The sequence below is a fragment of the Onychomys torridus genome, chromosome 1 (genome assembly GCF_903995425.1).
Source record: "Onychomys torridus chromosome 1, mOncTor1.1, whole genome shotgun sequence".
Taxonomy (NCBI): domain Eukaryota; kingdom Metazoa; phylum Chordata; class Mammalia; order Rodentia; family Cricetidae; genus Onychomys; species Onychomys torridus.
This window is the reverse complement of record NC_050443.1, coordinates 116,057,616-116,076,858: the sequence shown is the minus strand read 5'-3', so window position 1 is coordinate 116,076,858 and position 19,243 is coordinate 116,057,616. Positions and strand designations below refer to the sequence as shown.

The 19,243-nt window shown below is 46.2% G+C and overlaps 1 protein-coding gene across 1 annotated transcript in view; it reads left to right on the top strand.

The window, feature by feature from the left end:
- Positions 1-19,243, top strand: part of Tcerg1l (transcription elongation regulator 1 like) — a 193,156-nt gene that overhangs the window by 108,910 nt on the left and 65,003 nt on the right. The window contains exons 5-6 of the mRNA XM_036197367.1: positions 12,551-12,645; positions 16,365-16,453. Coding sequence (XP_036053260.1) covers positions 12,551-12,645; positions 16,365-16,453 — 184 coding nt within the window. The remainder of the gene's footprint in view (positions 1-12,550; positions 12,646-16,364; positions 16,454-19,243) is intronic.

Here is a 19,243-nt window from a genome sequence, read left to right as displayed (position 1 = left end):
TTCACAGAATGCAAAGGTCTGACACTCCCCTTAGGACAGGCTGTAGCTGAGGCGTAGTGGAGGAGGCATCAAGGTTTTGCAAACTCAAGACCCCAAGGAGTTCCAGGGAGACCCTTTGTCCAGATGCAGCAAATGTCCTAAGCCTTAATTTCCCATGATGGAGTCAGGAAGGATGAAGTGTGGTACAGAGAGCCAGGAACATCTTTGCCAGTGCCCCTCTGGGCTCAGGGCAGGGACTTAGTTCTAACAAAGGCCAACTTGTGGGTATCAGGAGTGGACCATCAAGCAGAATTGTAGCCAGAATATTCTTTGGTCCTGACTGGGCCCTGCATACAGAGCGACATCATCCATCACAGAATGTTACCTGTTGGTCCAGGGACATGCATCCTGAGGTTAGGACAATAGAACACAGAGGGAGGACTTGAGGTAGGACCAAACTCTTGACTCTTGATTAGCTGGGATCTTGGGAGACATATATACAGGCATATGTGACTATTGCAGAGCATACACCCCCAAATATCTGAGAACCCACAGTCCCCAATGTTCCTCAGTGCTAACATTGCACTCTTGGTGGTGGGAAGAGCTAGTCTCTTAGAGGATAATGTGCAGGCTCTGAATAGGCCTGATTTCTTCTCTCCTGTATGAGTTCCAGTGACCCTGTTAATCTGGCTCCTACAGCTGTCCTTATTTCTGCTGCTGGTATGGCTGCCCATTCACACCTCAGGATGGGTGAGAACCTTCCCTTGTTGTGCTCTCAGAATGAGGGCTGTGGCAGCCAGTTCTCATTTGAAGGTGGTGCTCCCCTCACCCCTTGACCCCCTGCCTGCCATTCACTGCTGAGATCCTTATGTGACTGTGGCATTTTTCTGGTAGCAGAATTCCCATGCCAGCTGTCCAGGCTCTTGCAGGACACAGTGTCTCTCTGCTTGTTTAATTTCTGGCTTGTTTCTCTTTTATTTGATTGCTCTCCACATGAGAATCAGGAAGGGCAGATGACAAGCCCATTTGTCTCTTCCTGTGGATAGCAGGTCATTCACTGTTATATTCATTTAGTCAGCTATGCAGTATTTATTGGGCAATTAATGTGTGTCAGTCATACAGTTGATTTATAATTGATTTAAGATTAAGAGGCATGACTTCTTTTTCCAGAGCTTACAGACATGAGATGGGTCCTTTTTGTGTGATACACAAGAATGGAAATGTGCAAACCATCTTTAAAATCACACAGGCAGTGAGAACCCTGTTCAGTGAGGCAGCCTGGATGGCAGGCTTTGAAGGGGTGCGAGAGTGTGACTCTCTGTTGAGAAGAGGAGGGCCTTGCCAGGCAGAAAGGGAATTAAGTCCCCAGAATTTGAGCCATGGAGGCACAAAGGAGCAGTGTGGTAGGCCACAGGGACAATTTGCTCTTCCTGTCACTTGATATAGAAGTGATGGGGACTTAACCAGTGTCAAGGAGGGTGACTGAGCCTCACTTGTAAAGTGAAATTGTGGAAAGACATGTTGAGGTCAAGGTTTCCGTCTTCTGAAAAAGAACACACAATAGTCAATGATTTTAATCTGCTCTGTAGTCAACATACCGTCCTCCATGTGGTCCAGAGACTAGGGAGGTCAGGTCCCCAGCCCACACTGAAGAACTGGGAGGGGAGGATACAAGTGGTAGAGATGGGGACAGTGTCACTCTAGAGAAACACAGTCATGAAATCTCATGGGGGAAGGGCTGTGGGCAGAGATGAATTCCTGAGAGTAAGATCTGCTGAGGAATGAATGGGATTGGCTTCTACCCTGCCTAGGGCAGGGAGAGCCAGCCGAGGGCAGGGAAGCCTGAGAACAGGTTTGCAAACACAAGTGTTAGTTTGTGCAGCAGAAATCCTGATTCTAGTTTGACAGGGGTGAGGAACCCCTGGGTTGCATTGCAATGGAATATTGGAGAAATAGACCCTGGAGAAACACTGTGTTTTCCAAACAAGAGGGTCTTGTTTTAGCAGATGCCTTATAGTAAGTTAGGATCGATCACTTTAAAATTTTAGTGTCACTAAATGAAATAGGCATTAAAGTTGCAAGTTCCCTGGAAAATGTCTACAGCTTCTAAGACTATCAAGTCCCTGCTGTGGTTCATAGAGCTAGGACACAGCCACTTTGGGCCTCTTTCTTCCCATCCTCTGAAAAGTATTGTCCTTGTCATAGAAATGCACTTTGCTTGGCTTTCATGACAGAGTGTTTTTTTTATGCTTTGGCAGAAGAGTGTTCTTCCATGTGATGGGTGGTTGGTCTGCATTGGTGCCAGCCCAAATCAGATGGCATGGCTCAATGTGACAAATGAAATCTGTGTGCACAGAACTGTTCCCACCTTTCAGTGCAGGACCCACGATCCCCAAGCCTGCATTCTTTAAAGGTTATGTTTGCCTTAAGCTAATTAAAGCCATTTGTATCAAATGACTGGGATAGCTTGCCTTTTGAAAATAGAGAAAATAACTGAAGAGGCTGGTTAAGAAAGTCTGAGTTAATTTCATCAACTGAGCTGAGAACTGCGCTATTAATTTTATTACATCTAAATGTGAGAATAAATCAGTTAGGTGAGGATTGCATTTCCATGTAGATTAGTCCTGCATGCAGAAGTCAGCACTGACTCAATCTGAGCTCTCTGGAGGAGAGTGGCAGGCACATGCTCAAGCCGCAGGCCTGTAAATCAAAAGCTGCTCTCTGAACTTGCACAGGGAGCCCAGTGTTCTGAAATCACCTTTTGATTCCATCATGTGGGGCTGCCAGCACAGTAAGTACTCTTGTGCATTGTGCTCAGGCTGCCTAAGTATCTGTTCATTTAAATCATGCAAATACAGTGCCCTAGGATGAATTAATCATAAATCCTGATTTATGTCTGAATTGTTTAGGTGTTTGCATCTTCTACTTTATCAACTTATTGAAGTTCTCCCAGTATGAGGACCCCAGGAGAAGCCAAGCCATAAAAGATACTGGCCTTGGGGGTACATAAGACTAACTCAAATGGATTTTTTTGGTCTAATAGGCACTGGAACCCTGTATCAAGAAACATCCACCATGTTGTGTATCGTAGGGCATTGCGGACTTAGCATCTTGGTTTAGAGCTGCCATCACTCTGTTTTGTGGTAGAAAAAATGAAGATTCAGAGAAGAAAAGCAATTATACTTCATGGCTGCTGAGTGACTGAGTTGGGCTTTGACAACTTGGCCTGTCCAACTTCAACCTGGAGCCTCTGAGTGGAGCCCATGTCTCTCTCTGGAAATGGTAGCTACTGTCCCAGCCTGTTGTGACTTCTCAAGTCAGGTAGACAGAGACAGGCATCTCTCATCTGACCAGCTGCAGCTCTCTCCCTCTTCCTCCATGCTGACCAGACAGTTGAAGTTCCCATGGCCCAGGGTTATGAGCTCAGGTCCAGTGCTGGAGGACACACCTTTCCCAGCCTGAGGTCCAAAGCTCTCAAATCACAAGAATAGAGTGACAAGGGGGTGTCTCAGAATACAGCATACACCTCAGATATCCAGCAACACTGTCATCCTCGGAGGTAATGGCGTAGCTTAAACTGGGATCCACTCTGTGGTTATAAGTACCCCATTCTAGAGATGCAGCTGTAACAAATCTCTCCCTTGTGTTACAATTGCTTTAATATTGAATCCTATTTTTACAAAATGTTCCTATTTTATAAAATTTAATGATGCAATTTAGAAAATGAATACATTTAATCATGCTTTCTCTTCTATATTTAACTGAAGGTTATATAAAAAGGTGCTTTGAGGAAGTTCTAAAATATGAAGTGATGAATGCCAGTATTTGAATGATAGGACAGCCACACTTAGTTTTAATCTTGTCCAAATGCACCTTAGGCCAGCACCAACCCTCTTAAGGTCTCATCTCTTCTGTGAACACACAGTGGGCAGTAGACAGGAGTCTTCAGCGTTTTCAGGGCTGGCCGTTTGGTATCAGACACCCCATTGGTGTGCTCCTCTCTGGAGATATTACTCCCACTCTCAGCAATTCTTAGGTGCATTTAGGAGTGCATGTGTGTGTGTGTGTGTGTGTGTGTGTGTGTGTGTGTGTGTGTGTGTGTGTGTATGTCAACATATTAATGAAAAAGAGGCCATGTTTGGAGGGAGGAAAGGGAAAAGAAAATGATACATTTACTTTATAATCTCAAAAAATTAAAAGTCTTCAATATAGCAATAAAGCTTGTTTATATTTTCTTATATTTTTAATATAATATGCTCTGGCAGTACCTGGCTCACATTTCCAGCTCTCATGGCCCTCAGTGTGACCCTCTGCTTTGCCTGTGATGGAGAGAGGCAAAGCCATATGAGTGAGAATCTTGGGGACAGCAACACCCAGGTGCAGCCTTCTTGTGAGTATGTACGAGCTGGCACACACTCATGTCTATGAAGTAGGTCCTACCGAACTACTGGCATTGCTTTGTTTTCTTGTTACATGGTTAACTGTGGCTCTCTGGAGTGTAGTGCCTTCGTCCCATCTGTTGACTCTGATTTGACTTAATGAAGACAAGAACTAGCAAGCGAGGCTCTGCATCCCCAGAGCATTTGTAATGTGATGGATACCTCTGATGGGGCCCGAGCATCCCAGGGGCCCTTGAGATGGGCTTAGAAAAAGGTGGCATAAATTCTTACTCGAATGCCTCTTGTTCTCCCTAGCTGGGCTCTGATAAGTGGCATTGCAGGCATCTCACGCCTGGCTCTGAGTGGTTTTCAGATAGCTGGAGGATCAGCAGACTTGGGGACGCTCAGAGGAGATGACAGTAGAATGCTGTGGGAACAGGAGTTGATGTGCTGGTCTGGGAGAATGCATAGTGGTTTGCCTAGGAGAGAGGGAGACAGCGTGCTGGGAGAAAGGTTAGCGGTGTTCTGTGGAGATGGCAGTGTGGTGCTGTGTGGTGGGTCCTCATGGTGTGCTTATCTCCGCTCAGCTCTTGGGGATTTCAACTGTGCCATCGTCCTGCTTTAGACATACCATCTTTACACAGTAAGCATGTAACCTGCAGATGTAAAAGGTCATGGCACCTGCCACAGGTCATGACCCCCCCTCCATCACCCTGAAGAGACCCCATCCCCTCTGGCCTTGGAATCTCTTGTACTGGGATCTCATGGAGGGCTGTGAGTTTTAGCGGTGGGGTTCATCCTTCAGGCACCCAAGTAAACACCCTCTAGTGATCTGTGGCTCTTATGAAGCAGCTGATGTTAGAGGTCCTGGGAGGACACAGGAAGTTTGAAAACACCCTGGAGCCAAAAGGGAGAGACTTCCTAACTATCTAAGAATGTAGAAGCTGAAAGATTAAAAATAAAAATGGCCACCAGTCTAGGGATACATCTACAGATGAAAAATAAGTAGGAACTGACCTTAAGTCAGAGCAGGGGCGCTGGAGGACTGTGTTGCCCTGGTGTGGATCCTAACTAACAGGAAAAGAGATATCGCATTCATCCATGATACTAAAAACCTAACAATTGTGTCTGTGAGTGTATATGTGTACACACATATCTGTATATATGTACATGCGTGCGTATGTGTGTATACCTGTGTGTGCACATGTATCTGTGTATCTGTATTCATTTCTGTGTGTATACCATGTGTACATCTGTTTCTGCATATGAACCTCTGTGTATACACATATGTCTCTGTGTATAGTATAGACCTTTGTCTCTGTGTAAACTTGTGTGCACACATGTGTCTCTATGCTTGTGCCTGTATCTCTGTGGGTGTGTGTGCATGCACATGCATCTTGGGTGTGCATTGCCTGTTCACAGCATCACCATCTTAGAGAGTTGGAGAATTTGTCTCACTTGTGCTTGCAACGAGTCCTAAGGAACAACTGTGATGATCCCGAGCTTCCCAGAGCACAGCTTCCCAGAGTGCAGCGCAGCCTCTTCCTTTAGACAGGGGCATGCATCTCTGCTCTCCTCCCGCCAGCTATGAGCCTGCATTGTCTTGAGTGGTGGATGTTGCTTGAATAACCCAGCATGACACTGAAATGGACTTAAGCTTTTGGGGGAAAAGCGCTACGTTTTTCAAAGTCACACAAACCTCTCTCTTCCTGCCCCCTCCTACCCCAACCTGTGCTTCTGCATCTTCTCCAGCCTCAGCCCATTTGTCTGTCCTCTTCCCTGCTCCAAGTCTGTGGCCAGGTCCCCCTACTGCCATGTGCTGACCCCAGAGCTCTTACAAGATGTGTGCTTTCTTACAGGAATGGTCTAACTTAATGTTCCTACCTTTAAAATCTCAGCTGTAGGGTGGAGATTGGAACATTGTGCAAGGTCACTCACAATCCATTAATTCACCTCTGACCACATGCTCATGGAGGCCAGAGATGTGGGTTAAAAGCTGGCTCTGCCATCACTGTCTGGATCCAGAATGTAATGCTGTCCACTTCCTCTGTGCATAGCACCTCACAGACTGCATCTGGGGTGGGTGGTTACAGTGCCCTAGTGGCCTGGGGACAGCTTTCTGGGGGACCAGTAGCATTGTCCAGTACTTTCATGGAAACTGAAACATACTTACCATATACAGGATCATCAAAGAGCCTAAGTGTGTCTCAGGCACCCTTCTCTTCCTGATGTCCCATAGTACAGCTGTGTTATAGTCTCCTTCATATAGCTGGCACTGTGATGGGTAATGCTCCTATATCCATAGCCTCATGTGGTCTACCTGCATCAGGCAGCCAGACTGTTTCAGGTTCTAGAATGTTCTAGGGAAACTGACCCATTACCTCACAGGCTATTCTGTCCAGTGGTGACCTAGGATTCCCCTAAATTCAAGTGGAGCAATGGAGGAACAGAGAAACTGGTATCTGTTACAGGGTGGGTTACCCTTCAGGGCCAGGATGGCCTTACAGTCCAGGATCCCCACACCTTGAGGAAGCTCAGCCCTGCCCTCCTGTCTGAATGTTTTACCACCTCATTGGCATAGGAAATTCCAAGAATATAAAAATGGGTGGAAAAATCAATTCTCTCTGTCACTTGTCAACTCTGGAATCACAACCTGTGAAAAATTTAGGAGGACTCAGAAGTGATTTGCGTTGCCATGAAAATGATCTTCAATTTTGTGGAACTTGGTGAGCCAAGCTGGAGAGCCAGAAGCTGGAGAGGCTGCAGGATTATCTCACAGATGGACACCAGGAGCACGGGAGTGTCCTCTAGCTGGCTGTTGGGCTTGAGCAGAGCTTGGCAGTGACTTCACAGAGTGGAGGTTATTCCCTTCCTGGGAGGAGGTCTCTGAAGATAGTGCTAGTGTGACTATCATTGTGATCAAGCCTTCCTGGCAGAGCTTCTGCTTGGCCTATCCATCCTGGGATGGGCTCACCAGTCAGGTGGTAAACTCCTTGTCCTGCTCCTGGAGCTGTGCATCAGGACAGTTCTGTCCCCTGGCTCCTGGACTCCAGCTTTAATTTTGGCTGCACCTCCAAGGGTTCTGAGGAACCCTCTGTTCACCAACCAGCTGGCACAGCCTTCAGGAAGCCCTGATGGATAACATCATTTCTCTCACCTCTCCTCACCAACACAGGAGCACTGTGCAGAAATTCTGTGAACAGTAAGCCAACACCTGCCAGTTCCTGTGACTTCCACAGCTCTGCCCCCTGTCCTCCCAGACTACCCTGTCATCATGTTATCCTCCCAGCCCTCAACATTGCCAAGGAGAAAAATCAAAGTGGAAGCCACTGGGGAGCCTTCAAATCAATGCTGGGCTTGATCAATAGACGGATTGCAGGGAAGGCATTACCATCATGCTTTGCTCCGAGACAGAAATGTATCCTGCACTCCCCCAGGTACATGGGGACCTGAAGTCTTACAACTTGTTGATTTTGCTCCATAAAGCAGTTCTCTCTGCCACTTCAGGGAGTCCTTTATGATGGCATCATTGGAGTCTGTGGAGAGGCCCAAAGCAAAGAGTACTTAAGCATGTCAGAGTGGACCCTGGAAGTGGCCCACAGAGAGCCGTAGAGGAAGCACTTCCACAGTGGAATGGTTGGAGCACAGACCCAATTATGACTGGGGGCTCGAGGAGCTTCCCCCATGCACCTCCACAGGGTCTGCAAAATCAATGGCTGTTAAAAAGAGTTGGCTATTAAGGCAACCACATAGGGCAAGGCGCAGACATTTGTCACAGGTGTTCAGGGGATATATGTCTGCCATGAAGGGCTTTAAAATGATCATCAAAAATATTTTCTCCAAGATGCACTCAGGAGGACCAATATGAACCCATAAATCTCAAAGGCTAGCCTTTAAAATCTGATCTTTCCAAAGATCAACTGTTTCCAGTTAAATAAAGACTTCAGTATACCTTCTTAAGATAATGGAGGGATAAACATAAGCCTTGCTTCCTTTGTTCAAGAATAGCATTACAGACACCTGGCCTTGCTGCCAATTCCACTGACTTGATTGACCATGGATATTAATTTACATGTCCTTAGAAGATGTGTGCATGTCCTTTTCCATGGTCACTGTGTTGTAACTATAGAGCATGCACTGTAGAGGCAATCCCAGCCTTGCTCCTTCCTTGCAAAGTCCATCCTGTCTTGTTCTGTACAGCTTGCTCTTTATGACATTTTGGATAAAGTCCAAACCAAATGGCTTGTGGCTTGTTCTTGGGTAGTAAAATCCCATCCACTCACTTATGGTCACAAAACAGGGCTCAGTTCAGTAATTAAATGTGTGAAGTCCGTAAAAGTAATCAGAACCTCTAACTTCCCCTGAAGTTTGGCTTTTCTTTTCCCATACCTGGGCCTGCTTTGGGCTGGGCACTGTGAGCAAGAAGTCAGTTCAGCTTATGATTGCTCCTTCTTCTTCATTCTGCAGATGAGGGTTGCATGAAAGGTAGAAGGACAAGGGGCCCTGGGCCCTGCCTGGCCAGCTCTGAGAGGAGCCTGTGGAACACCCTTTGTTTCTCACAAGAGCTATCAGTGGCTGCTCCATCTCTGCACTTCTCTCATTAAAGTCCCCTGGACACAGGTTCATGCATTTCTCTGGCCAGCCTAGACCTCCTGCTATGGCTAGTCATACCTGCATATACCTCAGTCCAAACCTTTGCCCATCCCATTTCTTAGGGTGCAGATGAGGCAAAGTAAGAGTCTGTGTCTGTTTATAAGCCTCTTAACAAACTTTGCTCTCCTATATCCTGGGTGCCAAGGCTGAACCTAGAGCTGGAACCTTTTATAAGGTGCAATGAATAACAGGGATGGGCTTTGCCCCTCTGACCACACCAGAGTCTTGCTAGTGATGTTTAGGATGAGGACTGGTCTCTAGAGATCATGATATCCTACTGTAGGAGCTTGCAGCTCCACCTTGACCTCTCAAGTAGGTAGGTCTGAGTTCATGAGCTTGGCCAGTGACCTAACCAACTATGTCTCCACAGTGAGATCTCCACTTTTGGACAGCAAGCCAGGCATCTTACTGGACTGAAAACACGTTCAGCTGTCAGGTGCCTAGAGAAGGCACAGAAGCATCAGGCTTTGTCCCATCCCAGGTCCAATGTCAATGATAGTGAATTTAGAAGGTATGAAGAGGCAAGGATCACAGCTACTATTAACTGAATGGCCTTGCCCCTGCTTTATGCCTCAGAACAACAAAGTTGTTCTCTTTAGAGCACTTTGGGCAAGAGAGAAAACAGGTAACAGGGTCGAGAAGTATAGACAGCCTGGCTCAAGGCTGACGTCAAGGTTCACCTGTGTACATTTTTTAATGTGATTTTTGACCCTGGGAGGGGGTGTGTCACAAAGCAAATGGTAATTTCATCCATGTGTTCTTTCTTCACTCTTCCATGGAGTCATGATGCAGGGACTTGCCCATCCTGCTCTGTGAAATATGGAGGCAGAATTGCCCAGTGTGGAATCAGGACAGAGACCTGTGTCCAGGTCTACTTCACAGGTTAACAATGAATGGACTTCAGGTGTGACCCTAGTCTTCTAGAAGTCTTTTCAAAATTATATTTACTTATTTTTTTAGTGTGTGTGTGTCATGTGGTGTGTGTGTGTGTGTGTGTGTGTGTGTGTGTGTGTGTGTGTGCTCTTGTGCGTATGTAGCATTCTCTGTGTATAGCATTCTGTGCTTATAGAGGTCAGCCTTTACCACTGAGCCATCTTGAAGACATATGCTCTAGAAATTTCAGTGTGCTCAGCAGCAAGGCTTGGCATCATAGGTGAGGAAATTCTCCAATTTCCTTGACTTTATATTTTGTTTCTTGACTTAGATTTGATTATTCACCAGAATGTGAAGCTGATAACTCCTCTAAGGTAGACCTGTAGACCTGTCTGCCTTTCCCTCTTTTTCTCTCTTTTTCTCCCTCCCTCCCTTCCTCCCCTCCTCCCTCCTCCCCTTTCTTCTTATTTTTGTCAATACTGAGCCTCCAACCCCAGTCCTCACACATGCTGGTCAAGAACACTTCTACTGAGTCACACCCTACCCACTTCCTGGCTAATCTTGAAATGATTGGGTAGATAGTTTGACCAGGCCTAGGGATGTGTCTTGGTTGTGGCTGTGGCTGGTTGTGCCGGAGCCCTGTGGTTAGCATGTCTGACTTCTGTGCGAAAGGAAGGGCATGTAGTGGAAGCTCAGTTCTGCACAGACAATGATATGAGGAAGCCATGACACCAGGGTTGCATGCTTGGCTTGCTTGCCTACAGCTTGAGCTAATAATGGCTGCTCCTTCAGATGTAAGTGCCAGCTCTCTGTCCTCTGGGGAAAATGTTAGCCAGGACTTCTGCAGAATGACAGTGGTGGACAAGGGTCCTCATACTCATGACATCCCTTAGGTGCTCACACCCACTCCTAGATGGAGAAGAGGGGCCAGAGTTGTAACATCCATGTTTCTGCCTGGTCCAGATAAAGTGCCTCTGTGCTCCAGCACTACTCTGTCCATGGTCAGAGCTTGTTAGGTGCTCTGTCTGTGAAGTACAGTTGCTAACTGAACATACCTCAGTGAGTCTTCCTCCTCACAGCTCAGGATGCCCTGTCACTGCTTGGCTCTGCAGCCACAGCCTTCAGGGTACAGATACTCACAGTGAGCATGATGGTCACCTCAAGTCCAGTGTGGGAATAAGATCTGCATGACCCCATCCATTAACTTGAACAAAATGGATGGCAGAGGATGCAGTGTTGGCAGTGATCATAATGTTGGTGATGCACAAGATATTCACAGTGGTACATCAAGAAAGATTGCAGGTGAAAGGTGCCAAGATGATTACCCTGCCTTGCCCTGCCTGCCTCATTCTCCAGGCTCTGATGTTTTCCCAGAGGAAGCCACTGGTCATCATTTTCGCATGTCCATGTTTGCACATGTGTGTGCATTTGTGCGGCATGCACACACAGGGGAAGCTATTCCTGCCATCTCCTGCTTTCCCCTCTGTGACCTTCCCAATAGAGGCTGATGTCAGACCGCTCTGGCTCCATCTTGAGAAGTGGAAGTGTCCCAATGTCATTGCTCTCAAACCAGGAGAACCCTGCTGCTGTTTCTCTGGTGGTTTCTCTTTCTGTTGGGTTGGTGTGTAGTTGGATAGTTTAGTTTCCCTTTCTATTCTTGGTGTTAAAACAGTCATCAGTGTGCTGTCTTTTCTTGAAAGCATTTGCTATGTTTTTTTTAGCCATTGGATAGACATTGTTTGAAAAAGAAATTTAAAAATTTCAACTTGGTTTTCATTTGAGCCTTACCAGATTATGTCTTTTTCTCTACTCCTTTGCTCATCTAATTATTGTTCAAATGTCATGCACTCCAGCCCATAAAAAAACCCTTACCCATTTGGTGGTGAGCAAGGGATAGCTAGAGGTATGGCCAGCTTGGGGTCTTCTCCATACCCATCAGGGATGTCCCATGGTGTCCATGGTGGCTACCAGCTGTCAAAGGTTTACTTAGGCTGGTTCTGTGTCACATATTGTTCCTTCTCTTTTCTGGGGGAAGACCTGGGTCCTATCCCCAGCCCAAGTAGTCTGGTCACACAACATTAACAAAGGTGATTTAGACTATGCTGAGTTGAGGCCCATATGAAGTTTGATGGACCAAGGAAGCTCTGACTGCCCGGGTATTGGGAAGCCAGGGAAAGTGATAGCATCCAGAATAGCATATGAGCCATATGGGATGAGCCATGGCAGTGGCTAACCATTTGCTAGTAGTATTCTTACCACCTCCCATCATGTGCTGACTCACCATGTAGTTTTTGTTGGGGATACTCTTCATGTGCTCATTTTTCCTTGGATTTGTTATTTAAAAGATTACGGGGAACAGAGTAGGACCAGCCAGAATCTTCAGAGAAAGGTCAACAAGAGGGCTGCAGAGAGTCACAGATACAGATATTATGGGTGGTCCTTGGCTTGGTCAGGAAGGGGCCCAGGTGAGAGACCCATGTCTCTGAGGCTCAGCATCAGGATAACATTGTCATTAGATGATAGTTGGAAGGCAAGATGGCAGAGTCTGCCTGTAGATTGGTAATCAGTTTGGATTTTCAAAGTCACATTTTATCTTTGCTTAATTTTTTCAAATTATGACTGACATGACAAATGGAATACTAATGAGCATTGTTTTGGTCCTATAGATAAAAGCAAAGAGCTCAGCCGTTCACCCCGTCCCCCAGCGCTGATGCTACGAGCCCCGGAGAGGAAAAGCCTGGTGGGAGACAAAGAGGATAAGGTGAGGGTCAACCCTTGGAGTTACAGAGACACAATCCACAGTGGAAGATCTGGGGCTGGGACACCCTCACACATGTTTCTCACAGGCATTTATGAAATGGCTTTGCTAGTCTGTCCTGCACCACAGCTGAATCCAGGCTGGCAAGTTTATATTCCAAAGGAGAGTAAACCCCAGGCAAGGTCAAGCAGAGCACCCCAGCCTAGTAGAGTTTATGGATGGGATCCTGTGGGAAGGAGCTTGGTTTCCAGTTCAGTTCACATTGCATCTGTTTTCAGAATGAAGAGAAGACGTGTGAGGAACAGGCTTCTGCCGACATGCAGTTCAAAGTTGTGTTAAAGAAATCCCAAGGCATGGCTATTTTTCTTTAAATATTGAAATTTTAGGTCATTCTCTTCACACATTTGTCAAATGGCTACATAACCCTGATTCTGGATAAGCTGGGGTTTTCCTATGTCACTAGACTTGAGAATAACAAATTGCAGACACCTGCTCTTACCAGGCTGTCCTGGAGCCTTGTGTCTCAGAACCTTCCAATATGCTCTCCTCTTTTCTCAAGTGTTCCCACCTCATGCCCACTGGGAGTGCTCTGTTCTCCCTCACCTGTGCTCCCCAGTGAGCCTCACCACAGGACATAATCACCCTGAAGCTCACCCACCTCTTCTTTACCACCTCTAGTACCGGTGTTGAATGGTGAGTACCAATCCCAAGTGTGTGTTGGTGCAGATTAAAACGTGCTCTGGTGCATGAGCTTTCAGAAGACATTAGCACATCTATGAAGGAATTACATATTAATTACACAGCTAGTCTTGCTGGTGCCATCCATAAATACTGGCTTTATTACTGGGTTCTGCCAGTCTGATTCACTTTTATTACTTCCTCATCAGGCAGGAGTTTTACACCATGATTAGCCATTTTTATCACCAACAGGAAATCATAACCAGCATGCGCCTCATGAAGAAGATCTTGGTAATTAGCAGGAGAGGATCCTAGCATTGCCAAATTTAGAAGTTGGTCCCATTACAAATTACACTCTACCATACTTACTTGAATAATTTGGTACTTAGAGCCTCCATGTTGAGTTCTCTTGTTCAATTAACTTCCAAATGAAAATCCCCTCCAGTTTTCCTAATTAGATTAGCAATATAAACCCTGGTATTAATATATATATATATATATATATATATATATATATATATATATATGAAGACAAGTGCTTCTTAATACTCCCTGTTAAGCTAATTATTTATCTTGACCTTATTTTCTCACAGGAAACAAAGATACTTTCTACTTCTAGAAAGTTCTTTTAAAAATTCCATGAAAGCTTTGTTCTTATACTTATAAATATAAGAGGTAACTGTATAAATTAAAAACCATTTATTAAATGCTGGTATCAGCCACAAAGAGCAGAGGAGATGAGGGACACCAGAAAGACACAGGTTGCCCATGCACAGTTGCCATCAAGGGTTCAACGCCTCAGTCACCTCTCCAGATTTATCTCCACACAGAACCGGGCAGGTGTGCCTGTGGCCATCTGTTCCTGTCTCAGGTTTGTTGTCCTTCCCTGTTGGGAGGGACTGGCTGGCCCTTTTTATAACACAGTCAACATGAAGCAGCTTTGCTGTATTATTAAGGATTTTACCAAAGAGCTACACTTGGCAGATTGACCTCTTTGGGATTTCTTCCTCTTTTTAAAAAATTTAAAAGATGTGTCTGTGTGGGGCTATGTGCACATGACTGTGGCCTAAGGAGGCCAGAGGAGGATAACAGATTCCCTGGAGCTGGAGCTGCAGGTTGTTGTGAGAGGCCCAAAGTGAGCACTGGGAACCAAGCTCAGGTCTTCTGCAAGAGAAGTATGTAGTCTGAACCTCTGAGCCATTCCTCCAGTTCCAGGTTTAACCCTCTTTGGCCAGTGGTTCTCAACTTGTAGGTCATGACTCCTGGTGGGGGGTGTCACATATCGGAAATCCTGCATATCAGATATTTACATTACAATGCACAACAGTAGCAAAAGTACAGCTATGGAGTGGCAACACTGTATTAAAGGGTCACAGCATCAGGAAGGTTGAGAGCCACTGCTTTTGGCTCTTATAGTAGTAACTCAGGGTCCTTTCTCACTACATTAGAAATTTATGCCTAGGGTGTCCATAACTTAGTGCATTCCTTTCTCCCCACCCACAAGAGTGACAAGGAAAACAAGCTGTGGCTTCAGCATTGTCCCGGGCTTTGGTCCCTGGTGTCAGGCAATGGTGACACCACTGTCTCTTTCACACTGACCTCGTGTTGGGTATTTCTGCTACTGGGATGACTACTCACTTCATGTAGATTGGGTTGGGCAGGTGGTCAGTCATATTTTTCTGTACATGCCTTAAAATCCACTGGCATTGTTGCTGGTAAAATCGTGTCTCTAAAGTGTCAAGGTGATGCTCAGTTTTGTAACCCTCAGAGGAAAACAGGTTGTCATTTGAAATAACCCACTCGCCCTTTAATCTCACCTGAATTATCAGCTAGAAAGAAAGGCCATCATCTGTGTTGTGGTCCGAGTTTGATATTGAAGCCATGCAAACTGCTGGGGGTGGGGTGGAGTGGGGAATAAAGGTCTAGAAAGGTCCTTATCCCTAGAATTTGTACTTTCTGAATTGTTTTCTTTCCTAGAACGATGGCATAATTGTATTAATGCTTGCCTACTTTTGAAGGGCTTCCTATATTGATGTTGCTCTTTCATGGTGGGGATTAGGCTTTAGCCCATTGTTGAACCAAGACTTCATGACTGCCTTAAGTAGGAAAGCTAAATATGGAGTCTTGGCTTTGGGTCCCTGTTGGACTTGTGATTGTCCAGAGTTCTTAATTTCAAACAATATTTGCCTCCCCTGTCCCAGTTCTGTCTGGGAGAAGGGCCCATTTGCTGCTGCTTGGGACTGGAGAGAATAAATCTTCATTTTCCTCTAGGAGGTACCAACAGCTTTTGTTTTCTAAAAAAGGACAAAGGAAGTGACACCTTCCAAGCCCAGATGAGCAATGGAATCACATATACTTTGAAAAATGACCCCTTGAGTGCTGTCTGAACAAGGTGATCTAGAAAGGTCCTCCAGAGCAGCCAAACCTGTCTGGGACTCTGTTCTCCCTTAAGGATGGCAGCTTGAGCCAGGTGTGGTGGCCAACACAGGGAAGGCTAGTACTCAGAGCTTAAGACGAGAGGATCACTTCAAGTTTGAGTCCATCCTAGACTGTTCCAGGCCAGCCTAGGGTAAAGTAGGCTGGTCACTTCCTCTGCCATAATGGACCCAAATATTAGCCCTGGCTGTCTAGGATATCTTGCAGCATGGGATTCTCTGTCACTGGACATAGGGATTTCACGGCACAGTGACTCAACCTATGAGTCCTAGATATGAGCTCAGGGATGTTTTTCTACCCCTGCCCATTCCCCAGATCTGTAGCACTCTCATGACTCCCCTGTCTCTGGATCTGAGAGCAGAAGACAAGTGGGGACCCTACAGGCTGCCATACTTAGCTGTCCTCCATGTATATGTAGTGTAGTCCATTGCGAACTCAAGCCTTCTTGTGACTGCCCAAAGAGCCTCCTCTCCTGATGTTTTGTTCAGTAGTCCTTGCTGGAGACAGCTGAGCCTACTGGGGACTTGGTTACTTTCCACTCTGTTACTGTAACTGAGAGAGTGTTCAGAATTAAAACCATCATCTCTCTCCTTCTCTTTCACTCAAAGGAGCCTCCACCCATGCTGGTAAGAGGGGAGGAGACTGCAGCAAAAGGAAACAGACCTGTGGCCTCCACGCCTGTGCCCGGATCCCCCTGGTAAGACTCCTCTAAAGCCAAGAGCTATATAAGACACAGCTTCGTGTCCCAGAGTCTGCTTGATGTCATCAGAGAGAAAGTGTGTGCTCCTTAGGTGTATTATGCTTAATAAAACAAAATCTCCACCCCAGGGCAGGTATAATTCTCCACTGTTGTCACATCTGTAGAAAGGAAAATGGCGCTTAAGTGATGAGTTTCTCTGTCCTGATGTATTTGTATGAATTAAAACAGCAACGCTGTTGCATATAGATCAGCGAGAGTCAGTGGCTTGAGGCAAATGTAGTGAGCATGCCATGAGCTGAAGAATTCTCTACCCTCTCCTGGAGGAGGAGCATTGGGAAGTAACTGTTAATTAAAGCCATGTCTCGCTCTCTCTAGCTGCCCTGTGAGGATTCCTGATCTCTGAGCATGCCTTACTCCAAAACATCTTCCACAAGGGAGCCACAGTCTTTGGTTTTTAAAAGTGCCCTTTTCTAATGGAGTAATTTGGAACTGGGATAAAAAGGTTATTATAGTAAAAATTAGTTTTAAAACCTGACAATTGGAGTACAATATACAACTGGGAGGAAATGTTAAATCCAACTAAGAGAAATAGCAATGATGGCATTAGGGTAATGTGCCCTCCAGGGACAGCAATGAGGGTGTTGGGGTAATGTGCCCTTTGGGGGCTGCATGGGGGTATCAGGGTAATATGCCCTCTGGGAGCTGCAATGGGGCCATTAGGGTACAACATTCTCTAAGAATACCAATGGCACATGTCAGGAAGAGGGGCTTGCTCATTGTCTCAGGTCCTCACATCTACTGTGCAGGGCTTATTGAACCTTATAGCCATGTGCTGCCTATCTATTCTACTTAAGAGAAAGGGTATCCTTCTTTCTGTGTAGGGTAGTATCCGTGTTGTAGCATTAGTGATTTCTTGTTCACCACCTTCTGCAATGTCCCTGGGAATGACTAGGTGCTGCTTCCCTAAGCCCATGGACCCCAGTGCTCTCTGAGTCTATTGTTCAATTTTGACTCCAGATACTAGATTACAAGGTGACATCAGTTCTCTGGGCTAAAGGCTCAGTCCCAGGAGACTATTTCACAAAGATGCTAGTCAGCAGGCAGCCTCAGCAGGCTCCCCACACTCTGTCTAGCTGACTACAAATCCAGGGCCTCCCACTGCCTCCCCTCAATTTTGGTGATAATTCTCTAGAGTGACTCACAGGACTCAGGAAAGTGCTTAACTGTGATTAGCTATGATTGCAGTTTTATTATAAAGGATATGACTCAGGACCTGTGAGACAGAAAAGAAGCACAAGGCCCTGGGCTGGGATGGAGCCTAATGCTTCTATGCCTTTTTTGGGCACCTGGCAATTGAACATAGTTTCATGCCCAGAAGATGCCCAGCTTGCTGTTCTATTTCAATGGCAGTGTCCCTATGGAGACATATTCGAATAGGTCTTTGGCCAAGTGATTGAACCCAGTCCTACTTCTCTGGGAGATTATGGTAGAGTTGCAAGCTCTCACAGTGGGATACCCTGATCTATAGATAGTCCACATCCTGAACATACTAACAAGAACTCAGGTGTGGTCAGAGGAGCAAAGTATGCTCGTGTAGTTCACTGGGTCTCAGGAACCTCAGCAGTTTTGTGCTGGGACCTAGAAGGAAAAAACTACATGTAGAAACATCCGTTGGTCATACCCCATGCCATAGCATCCATGGAGCTTCCCTTGGGAGACTGTACCTCTAGATGTGACCTTGACCATTAGAACCTTTTAACCAAACCCTGTGGCTTGCTTTTGTCTGATACAGTGATGCAATGAAGAATGAGAAATGGTCCAGGTTGATGGTCAGCAAGGCTCATGAGTGGTAACTTTTCCACTCCCTGCATGAGGATCTTTGGCCTCTGAATTAAGTCAGAATGTGAGCCTTCTTGCCTTGGGTAGCAAGAGTCCCTTGACTATCACATGATATAAATGAACCCCTTCTTGCTACAGCAGATGTTTGGGAATCACAGAGCGGGGGGGGTGGGGGTGGGGGTGGTGGTGGTGGTGGCCCATTGGAATAAAACATTCAATCCCAAGAAAAGGACCACATGAGACTATTGTTGGTTTCTGAGAGTGGAGCCATCAAGTTCAGGATTCTTCTAGAAGGTGGGATGAACAAGGATGTGGTGCCAGTTGAGAGGAGACCCTTCATCTGGTTAGCTGGGGTGAGTAGGAACAAGGTTGTGAGACCTAGCTGCAGCTGGAGAGGGTCCAGGCATGAAAGGAGGGACAAGGCCACAGAGGCTCCACTGGATACACAAAGTCCCTGATGCCCTGCTGCCTTAGGCTGGTGGAGGGCAGCTCCTAGCCCTTTCCTCTGTGATTGACAAGCTGACAGTAGTGGGGACTATGCAACAGAGCCCATCTGGGCAGTACACAGGATACCATACTTTAGGAAAAGTCCCTAAATACCTATACATGGATGAAGGGACTCCATTCAGAATTAGGCCTCTTCACTGGGACCTGTGCAGTATTACAGAGGGTGAGGAGGATGGTGCTATATCCCTTGCATCCTTTGCTTTGTGTGTTCCTAACTTCAGCTCTGCCTAAGCTAAAGAACCTTGCCTTATAAAGGGGCCCTTTAGCTAAGGATGTTGTGTTGGAAGATCACACCAGACCCAGGAGGGGATTCTTCCTTCTCTGTGAAGTAGAGGAACCTGGATTCTCCACTGAGGATAGCAGCTTCCAGTTCTCACTTCTGTTGCTAGCATGGCTGAGAGGGACTTCGTGGGCATCCAGAGTGACAGCCTCATTAATCCT